The sequence below is a fragment of the Cebidichthys violaceus genome, unplaced genomic scaffold (assembly GCF_023349555.1).
Source record: "Cebidichthys violaceus isolate CVI_PGR_0920_01 unplaced genomic scaffold, fCebVio1.0.p SCAF_19, whole genome shotgun sequence".
In the NCBI taxonomy this organism is placed as follows: domain Eukaryota; kingdom Metazoa; phylum Chordata; class Actinopteri; order Perciformes; family Stichaeidae; genus Cebidichthys; species Cebidichthys violaceus.
In genome coordinates, this window is record NW_027176361.1 from 5,435,994 (window position 1) to 5,446,781 (window position 10,788).

The 10,788-nt window shown below is 44.6% G+C and overlaps 1 protein-coding gene across 3 annotated transcripts in view; it reads right to left on the minus strand.

Moving 5' to 3' along the window:
- stim2b (stromal interaction molecule 2b) overlaps window positions 1–9,981 on the minus strand; it is a 34,087-nt gene extending 24,106 nt beyond the window's left edge. The window contains exons 1-2 of one of the 3 annotated variants that reach the window (XM_068713349.1): window positions 9,539–9,980; window positions 8,639–9,453 (exon numbers count right to left, since the gene is read on the minus strand). In XM_068713349.1, the coding sequence (XP_068569450.1) occupies window positions 8,639–8,771 (133 nt within the window). In that variant the 5' untranslated portion in view covers window positions 8,772–9,453; window positions 9,539–9,980. Of the gene's footprint in view, window positions 1–8,638 lie in introns of all 3 variants that reach the window. The other 2 variants (XM_068713350.1, XM_068713348.1) reach the window with 2 other exon arrangements.
- Window positions 9,982–10,788: the final 807 nt, after the last annotated feature.

A 10,788-nucleotide genomic window follows, 5' to 3' on the forward strand; every position in this document is an offset into this window, starting at 1 on the left:
TAACAATCCTCCGCTGCCAACAATGGAATCTCATTCTACAAAAAAGTAGAAGAGGCTTCTTTTCTACTACCAAGCCTGTTCGTAACCGGCACCAACAACGTTATCTTCGCTTCATCTGCATCTTTTCTGCACACGCTCTACAGAACGAACGGACAAAAAAAACAGCGCAGCATTCAAATTTGTGTTTGGATTATTAATGAGGCTTAAAATACGTACTGCCCTAAATTAGAGGTTGTATAAAATTTCTGTAAATTGACGAATTTGCCTTGACCAAATTCAAGCCGGGGGGGAGGGTTTTGAGAAGTTACAGCACCGGCCGGGTTCGAGGCAGAGAATAAAAAGCTCTTCTTTGGTACCCGAGTATCAGCTTCAAATAGCTTACAGTATGAAGGATCGTATTACGAGCACATTGTCGTAAAAGAAACCGGACCTCATTAGTGGCACGACAGCCGTGAAAGGAAAAACATTTGCACCTTCAGAATGGTGGAGGAGAGGCGCAGTAAAAGAAACAAAATACTGCACACTGCTCTTGCTTAGTGTACGATTTGTTAATGCGTTCACGTCTTGTTGGAGCTTACGTTACAAGAAGAAGAAAAAAATGCACAGCTAAGACCTCTGCACGGCCGTGAAAAGAGAGAGATTTAAAACGGCATTAATGTGAAGGAGCGGCCCGTTCAAACTTTCACTGCTAACTCTAAACTTAATAGGTTTGTCAAAAAAAACCAGCCGACGTCTGTGCGCTCAGCGGGCACTAAGTGATAAATTGGTTCTGTACACTTCCGTAACGGTGTTGGCACGGGAATGTCTCGGTCTAACGATTTAGAGCAGACGGCAGGTTTGGCCCTCTGCCAGCTTCCTGTGCATGTCTTTTACCTTCCTGCGTGACAGGATTGTGATGGCTCGTGTTTTTGCTAAATATGGACGCCGGCACGGAAGCTAAGAATAAGCGCCACGCTTCAGACAATAGCAAAGTCGATCCGCGCGGAGTTGGTCCAAGTAAAGACTCAAATTCTGGAGAAGAGAAAGCGGTTTACTCGAGATGACGCAATACCCGTGCAGAGGCTCAACGGCGGCGCTTCTGAAAAGGTTACCAACTGCCGGCGTCTCGCATCAAAACAAGCTACTGGAAGCTGAGGCCTCCGATGTGAAACGCTGCAGAAGCAAATCACGTTCCTCAAGTTCCTCGACCGTTTGCAGACCTTTGACCTTTGGGGAAGCAGGAGGAGAAAGCGAATGAAAGTCATTCTGTTGCTACCGGGTCCTTTGATGTGTAACACAAACTGGGCCCCATTTTGGACCAGATCAAGAGGGGGGGGGGGCAAGTAGCTCCTGAGAACCCAGCTGTTGGTCCGGACATGCTACTGTTAGCAGCGCTAAGACGGATTAGCAGTCAACTCGGCACCGCAACCCCAACCAAGACAAGGGGGGGGGGGGGGTGATCAATGGAAAACAACCCTGGTAACCATATTATATATATATATGTTTGGGCATGTAGGGGAAGCGGAAAGAAGCTGTGAAAGCAATACTGACGAGAAGAAAAGCACATAGTCAATGCTCCATTGACTCGTATTGGCTTCCGAGTCTCCTTGTCCCGCTTGGTCTCTCCTTGTATATTAGCTTGTTGTGAGCACAGGTCAGAGCACGAGTGTTGGTGGACTTGAGAGGGGACAGCATACCTAAGAAATCCACACTGCTCTTTGCCCCTCTCGCCCAGGCCACCTCATCACGTGCCCTCCGCCGAGGGAAAGTCCCTGAAATCAGAGGGGACCGCTCCTCGCGTCCAGCATCTAACTTTGAATCCCGCTCAAATATATATAGATCCATTTGCCTGAATATGAGAATCGGCTGTAGACATAACATCTGTTCACCTATCTCACGTAGTCAAAGCGTGTTCCACAGGTAACCTCACACTGTAAAACAAAGCGATTGGGTTCAACATTCGTGGGTTAAAAACAAGTAAAATGTAAAATTGTACTTTCAGTGCTGAGAAAACTAACGCTCCAGTAACTAGTGATCAGCCGGGAAAATAACATGCAAAGGGAGAAAGCCACAGAGACAATTTTAGGCTTCAGTGAAGGGCATGGCATTGGCTTCTTCCTGTGTTAAGGTGACGAGTATTATGGTATTAGCTGTGACCCCTACCCGCCTTTTATTCTGAAACAGTGGCTTTCCTACTGCGCTTTAAGGATGCAACTAACAGGGATTGTTGCAATAAAGCCATTTATTGTGAAGTCTATCACAGCGTTTCCCAAACTTTCATTTTGGGGACTTTCTTTTAAAAGTATATCATTGAAAACGGATGTTAAATACCGTATAATAAGTGTATTTAGGCATTTGGTTAACGGCCTCTTGTTTTGTAGTAGCCGACTCTTGCAAATGAGGAGCTAAGAATTAGCAAATGTTGAGCATTTTTCCATCAAAAAATGAGTTGAACGATGATCAGAATTGTTGAAAATGTAATTTTCTGTCAGCCTACTAACCGCTTCAGCGCCGCTGTGTTTGTACCCGACGACATTAAACTAAAAAAAGAACATATACCACATCACGATGTGTTTTTGTGCTTTTTACTGCCTATCGGCACGCAGCGTTGCGAGCTTGTGTGCATCCATTACAAAAGGGCCTAACCAAGCCAAGCTCACATGCGTTGCCAGCTTGGGGGATCAACACCTTTAAGTGTGTCGGAGCGGGACAACAATAGTCCCCTCTGGGCTGGTTTGAGGGCAGACGGCTCTGCTACTGTAGAAACACTCGCAGCAGGAAACACCGTACAGCTGAGCACAGTGACCTACATCTCCTGCCCGGGCGCTTTCTGCATGAGCCAATCAGCTGCCTGCAAAATAATTAATCATCTCGAACATACCGGTGTGTGCATTAAGAGATGTAAGAATGTAAAACAAAGGATTTGTTACGGTATTTACGCCGTTTTGACAGCGAGTGAAAAAAAAAGAAAAAAAAAAGGGTGCGACTGGCTCCTCATAATCACTGAATGGAAATTTGGAGTTCGTCTTCGGCGATATTAAAAAAAGAAATTGAAAAAAAAAAAAAGGGAACAATAGCTACTCAATGGGGATTAGCGACTTAACAATGCCTCCATTCCAGTGAATCAGGTCATTGATTGTCTCAGCACTTGTTAAGAGTTTAAACCCGATCTCTGCTCTCCGGCGTGGCCGGTGACCGCGGGCACTGAAGGGTAAACCATTAAACAAAGCCCCATTATCTCCCCAAGTGAGTCCAGTTGAAAAGCGGGACTGGCCCGATGCCGCGGTGAAGGATCTCGACGATGACGAGGAACCCGCCGGGTCAGCAAAGACAAAAGGGGAGCGCGATGGAAAACGCACACGGAAAACTTCACCGGTGGCTTTATAAATACACCCGGTGTCTCTGGTCCGTTTGGTGACGGGACTCATTGGGTCGGATCACAGCCCCAAAGCCCCCGATTGAGATGGAAGGCAGCTGTCCGATTTCTGGGGGGGAAGTCAACAGGGCAACTGAGTGGCGTCAGTGCGGCGATGCGGCGCCGGCCTTTCATTTTGAGGTCATTATCTCCGCCAGGCGCAGGCTTGGAGGGGGATCATGCGCTCGGTTGTGTGTGCGTGTGAGTGTGAGTATCTGTATGTCTGTCCCACATGCTACTGGACATCTAGGACTATATGCTAAAGGACCGGCAGAGATCTGCACTCTACTGACTGCACTTTTCTAGTTAATTTTAAGGGGAATCATGATCTCTTCTGACAGATGGATCTCTTGGGCGCAGCAGAAACCAGTTGTAAACACAAAACTGAAATATTATTAACTTCTGAAATTGATATGGCAAACATTTGACTATGTACCCATCCAGCAGAGCCACATAATCATTCATTTGGATTTGTGTTAGTGGCCACCCGAATCACAGTAGCTCCAATATTCACTGAGGGAAATATATGGCTTTTTAGCTTCTACATGCTCCACTGTGTTCACCAGCTATTTGCCTGCATGCCGACGGTCAATTTGGTTAAAATGCATTTAGCTCAACTTCGTTTGGATGTAAGAAGAGCTCTCAGGGTTGGTTACAGAAGTTCTGGTAAACTCTGTCTTCTTCTGTTTGTTTTTTTGGCTCCTGAGGAACTCCTCAGAACAGTCTGTTCTAGTCAGAGAAAGGAAATGGCTTCGCCTGTCGAGCTGAACGCCACAGAACCGGGACATTACGACTCGCTGCACGTTCGCTCCGACACTCTGTCACAATTAGCCCCCAGAGTGAACCCAAAAAAAACTCGCTCCGAAGCCTGGCTTTCCTCAAGCGAGTGCGTTACTTGGATAAAACACGGGCCAGCCGGCAGCGACGGAGTATCACAAAATGCAAATGCGTGTGCTCCCCGCGGTACTTAAGCAAGCACTGGCTGGATAGGCAAATAGTGAACCTCCTTTCCAAACAAATCCCTGTATTAATGCAGCCGCTTTGCTCTGAGATAGACACGGTCGAACTCTGATTTTGACATATAAACAAAAGCGACATCCAGCAAACTGTCCCCGAAAAACATGACGGGTCATGTGGACCGTACGTGACAAGTACAGCGTGAGAGAGATCCGCTGGCGTTTGCTTTCTGCTTTTGACTCCGGTGGCTATTTAACCTACAGCAGTCTGTAAATTATGTAAAGCTTTCGCTAAATGGAGGCCCTGTTTCTGAGAAAAAAAACTATCACCCAGCAGAGAACATTACTCAGAACTGGATGTTCCTCGCAGTCAGAGGGGCGGGGCTTTGTTTGTTGAAACGCCAGAACGAGCTAAAATACGCCATTAAAATCGGGGGGGGGAAGACCACGTTCACGGACGCCTCGTTCCGTTTTGCTCGAGCACCGTCTCCTTCCTTGAGGTTTATAGAGAGGATTCATGATTCCTATTGTTTACATCTAAAAAGAAAAAGAAACCGCAGCGCATGCAAGTAAATGTACAATAACACAGGAACTCTACACAGTTTGAAAAGGCCCCATGATGAGGAACTTCAACTGGAAACAGACTGAGAACACAAACAACTCTCCGATGTGACATTCAAACCAACACCAACTACTGCTTCAGCTACTACTCTAGTTCCTGACGTTCAAAAATCATCCACTTAACCTTCTGTTTTAAAATGGCATAGCCTTTTCTAGAGCGCAATAAGATTGTTGGCGAAGGCTAAACATGTTGACAGCAACTGTTAAACTGGTGCGATCATCCAAGACGACACAATGCTCTCTCTTAAGCCACATCGTCCATATTTTTGCATTGAACATTTACAGTCACATGTCTACACTTTGCAGACGGTGTAAAAGGGATTCTGACAGCGGCGCTCAAATATGACAAATTGCACACTTATTTGATGGTCCTCCGTCACCGTCCTCTGCTTTATATCTGAAACCGAAACCCAGCCTCTCTAAAATTCTGGCCCTGGTCTTTTGAAGATCCTAAATCACGTGAGCTGCCCGACCCACCAAATATTAAACCTAATCCCCCCCCCCCCCCACCACCACCACTCACAGCATGCAAAATGGCAGCTTTGAACCCTAAACTGCTTCAATAACAGCAGCCTCTTCTCTAGTATGTGTGCAAATTCACCTGCAGGCTAAATGAATAATTCCCAAAGAAGAGCAGCACCCTGCGGTGTAACCCACTGTCTGAATGTGTCATTAGTCATAGATGATAATGAGTTAAAGCCACACTATAGAGGGGAAAATGCTACTTGCTAAACTTAGCTAAGATGCTAAGCTACAGTAACATCAGCACAAGTGGCGAAGAGACATAAAGTCAAAAGCCAATAGTCTGTTGTACAGCAACAGTTAGCTAAAGTTAGCGCACACTAGCTTCCATATGCTAGTAATTATACCAGACCGACTGGCAACAAATCCCCCCCCCCCCCGAGTGTATTGAACATTGAGCAACATTGCCTTTTATTCCCTGTGAATTCAACTTTTTTTGATTTGTAAGAGGAACAACGCGTCTCTCAAAAGTCACAGTGTTGCTCTCGAGCTTTGAAAAGCAAAAGTAGATTTATTATAGAAAACATATCGCACCTTAAAGACCGAGTGGCATTTAAGTAGCGACACAAAACATAATTCAAGATCACTTAGGCAGCTATTAATCCATCGAGTCAACTCTGCATAAACAGGGGCTACACACACACGCACACGCACGCACACACACACACACACACACACACACACACACACACACACACACACACACAGACACAGAGATGTACTTTCTCTCGCCTGTCGCCAAGATCAGTGAAAAGGGCAGCTGACCTTTCCACACAGCCAGCTGGGAAATGGGTAACACTGCGGTCATGTTAACTGACACTGTATTAAATCACCACTATCCCAGCATGCACTGCACTTCATTGTTCACGGGGAGACGTCGTCCCACGGCACAGTGTCTACACTGGCTGTTGTTGTGTTAAAGGGCGTGTTAAGCGTGTGTTTTTTTCCCCCTTTAATAATCAATATATTGTATGTATATGTATATATATATATATTGTGGTTTATTTTCAGGAGCTGCTTTACACTTGTACAAACAGGCAGCCAATGAATGCGTAACAGCTGTCCGGGACGAGGCTTATTACTTAACCGGACGGACAGGGGTTGATGTGTTGGACGAACACGAGTAGAGGAGTCTGTGAGCCTCCAGTTACGAGGCTTTGTGTGCGTCTTAAGCCGCCACACCTTCCGTCAGTGTCAACACGGAGAGATCATTTAGTATCTCTGCCAGCAGCCAAATGACTCAAGCAGCACACTTGAAGTTAGCATTTCAAATGTTGCCTCAAAATGCTTATATGTGCATCAGCGACACCTTGCCTGACTCATGCGTGACAATCTGCCTGTGAGGCTTATTAAGTGAGCGGAGGACAGGTAAGGATGGGGGGGGGGGGGGGGGGGGGGTAGATGTGTGGAGTTTTGATCAGTTCTCGTGGAGATGGTTCAGCTGCCATCAAATGACCAGAAGCGTGGGATTTTTCAACCCCATGACAGCAGTTTGGTCGTATACGGAGGGGAGACCAGGACCGTTGTTCTGTTCAAGGTCAACTGTATCATCTCCACGACCGCTTAATTTCATCCTCCGAGGTCACGACATGCGGCTGGACGTTTTCCAGGAAATGGAGCTCAGTTTAGAAGGAATAGCTTTTTTTTTGTGGAAATGTACATATTGACATATCAGATCAGAAGATACTGCAGTCTCATACGAAGCTGCTCATAGCTTAGCATAAAGACTGGAAACTATAATGGTTTGGTTTGTTTAATTCATACAAAAAAAAAACAAAAAAACACCAATTTCCCCCAAATGTCGAGCAACTCCTTCAAGAGAGAGAAGAGTCCTAATGAACGGTTGAGTGCATATAAACAAGTTAAACAACTTTAAACAATTCTCCGCAGGATTGTCAAAATAGTTTAGAAAGAATGTCATTTTTTTTAAATATTTACATGAACGTCCAGTCCAGTCGCATATCCAGCAGTTATTACAGACACCTTGAGCGTCGTTTGAGCCCAGTCAACGATCAGTTACGCCGCGGTAAACGTCTCCGAGTGGTTTACACCAGCACTGAAAGCAGAACTAAACCACATTTACAATAAGTTAAAAATAAGCCTGGTATCTGATTCAGTCAGGTGGGTTAAAGAAGCCTCTAAAGATATCAATGTAAGAGTAAAAACTATGGATTAAATAATAACAAAAGGCTCTGAATGGATCCGCTGGTCACATGCTGTGCAGTTAAAACGTATATATATATATATATATATATATATGTCAATATATACACACATTCATATGTATACGGACACAGTTTTATCTGTTCCAATATCTTTATCCTGAGGGGCTTCCTTATCTTTACCTAATTGACCTGCAATTTAGCTTCGACTAGATGCCTTTCAAACATTACACAACAGTGTTGAAAAACATCCACTAATATGCATCTGTTAAATAATCAAACGTATACGAATAAAGGACATTGTGCTCCCTACATGTGCGGGCCTGTATTTAAACTGGCTAATAGTTCAACAATAGGTTAAAGGCAACTGTCATGTACAAAACGCCTGTCAAAACAAATGAATATTGACAATGCAAATGTACGAAAATCCTCTTTTCATTATATAGCACAATATCAGGGGTGGGGGTGGGGGGGGGGGGGGGTGTCACCTGTGGTGGCCCTCTGGCAATGATCAACAAAACACCTGCTGACGTCACCAGAGAATATTTAGGTTTCCTGTATCAGAAGGAACCGGTCATTACAAATGTGTATGTTACTTCCTGCACCGCGTGCGTGTGTGTGTTATTTATTTCCATATCATGTATGGACGTAACGTTCACCCTCCGCAGCATCCCCGGTGACACGTGAAGGGCACGATTACCGTAAATACCCTAAAGTGAGGATGCGTCCTGCATTCCTGTCATGTCATGCGTTCCCTCTCGGCAATGTAGGAGGTAGAGGAGGGAGAGAGGAAAAAAATTAAAAAAAAGGTGGCGAAAATGCATCACTATCCATTAAGCCCCTGCGCAGGTCATTCCTCGGCTTCCCCCTGAGAAAGCCACAGGGAGCACGAGGAAGAAGAGGAGGAAGAGGAGGGGTAACACTGTACACGGACACACTTTGTGTATGTATGTATATATATACACGACATGGACTGCGCTTACCTGTGGCGGCTACAATTGCAGCATCAGACGCGTGGCTGGGTAGATCATTCGAGTAAGTGCACTCCGAGCCCAGTACCGCATAGATGACGAGTCCACGTAGCAAAACATTCAATACCTTGTGGATGTAACTCATGGTGGAAAAAAAAAAAGAAAGAAAAAAAAAAGAAAAAAGAAAAGGAGGTGAAGAGCTAGTGATTCGTATCAGTGGGACCGGGAGTGGGGATGACTGAGGCAAATCCCGTGGGGTTGGAAGAAAAAAAAAAATAGCCAGTCGATAAATAAATAAATAATTAAAATAGTCTTTTTTTTTAAGCAGGATAAAATATGAGGTGTCACAAGAAAAAAGAGACACCTGGAAATGCACCAACTTAAAAGAGAGAAGAAGAAAAAAAATCCCCGCAGTAGACTAACGGCTAAAAACCGTCACGGGAGAGTATAAAATACCTACTAAATAATAGTTCATCGTGGGTCAGAGACGAGCCAAACTACTTTGAAACGAGACCCCCTTCCAAAAAAATAAAAACACTAATATCCTCTAATGGGTTTACTGTCTGTTTCAGAGGGGTGACTGCTGCAAGCTACGACAAGCCAGTCCCCCATGTCTAATTCTACCAATGTATATATATATATAATATGTATATATTATGTATATATATATGAGCTTATAATAAAAGACAGCGTAGTGAACACAGACGCCGAAGGAGCAAAGCACATGCAGCCTCGTCTGGAGGAATTCCCTGTCCAAAACAAAAAAAAAAACAGACCGCACGATAGGAGCTGCTTGTCTTCCCCTTCTACCGTGGATATCCGTTGAGCTAGGAATAAATAGCAAAGTGCTGTGTTAGAATCCTTACGTAGGCCTGTGAGTTGAAAGAAAACAGTCTCTGTACTTCCACGTACAGTACACAAACACCGGGGACAGCCTCAGCATATTGAACTCGCAGCGTCTCATAGGTCCGCCTCTTCACACGAAAGTAGCAAATCCCATCGCATCAGAAAACACGTTGCTGCTTCTTCTTCTTCTTCTTCTTCTTCCTCCTCAGTTTCCCCTAATCCTTCTCCCGGCCCGTGTCGACCGCGCGCGACATCCGCCTACTTGTCTAAATGAAGTTGTTGTGGGGTTTTTTTTTTTTTTTGTTGGTTTTTTTTTAAAGTCAGCTCCTCGCGGCTCGGCGTGATACAGTATCACCTCCTGTCATAGCGGCTGCTCGCCGGGCCGACGCAGACCAGGGAGGGAAAGCCGAGCGAGGGCGGAAGTCAGTATGCAAACCGATTTGACATCAGCACCGGGGGAGGGGGGGAGACATTTAGATTTAATTTAAATATTTTAATTTGGACACAACTACTGCTGCGTGGAAGGCATGAGGGGAAGGATATATCTTTTTTTGTTATTTGCATCATTATTATTTTTTAGATAAATTCAGCATCACGTCCACGCTTCACGGGTTGTCATGCAGTGGGAACGGGTGACGCAACCCACTGCTGCTGGGCTCATCGTGATTCTGGAGGAATCCTCCTCAATAATTTGCGGGTTTTTTTTTATTATTCTTTTTATTTTTTTTGTTGCTGTCATGATGACGCGGAGGATGATACCCGCTTCATTGTTCTTCACTTCCCTACTCGGGGGCCACGCAAGTTAGTTTTTTTCCTCCCGGCTCCGCGCTCTCATTGGCTGGAGCGTCCCAACATGGCAAAACCTGATTGGCTGATGCAGACAGCACGTTTGGTTTTTTTTTTTTTTGAAGACGCTCAGCGCGGGAAATGAAAGTCACGTTAAAGGGCAATGTTGGTGTTTATAATACAGTATTTACACCACTATCAAGCTATCATTAAGTTGTTATTATTATTACCAAATCAATGATAGATGACAAAAAAACAAACATCTAGAGACACAGATGACATCTTTCCATTTTTTACTTTATTATCTGAGAAAGCAGCTATTTTTAAGACAGGTCTGACAACGTGTAATTTGATGAATAATTTAAAAAAATAAGATACGTTTTATGTAAATAAAAAGAAAAGCCTCCTGTGGACAGGTGTGTGTATATTAGCTACAATCACAAAACACTGCATCTGGTCCTTCATGGCATCATGTCCACATCAAATAAAATAAAATAAATGTAAAATAAATGAGTAATTATAATTGCATG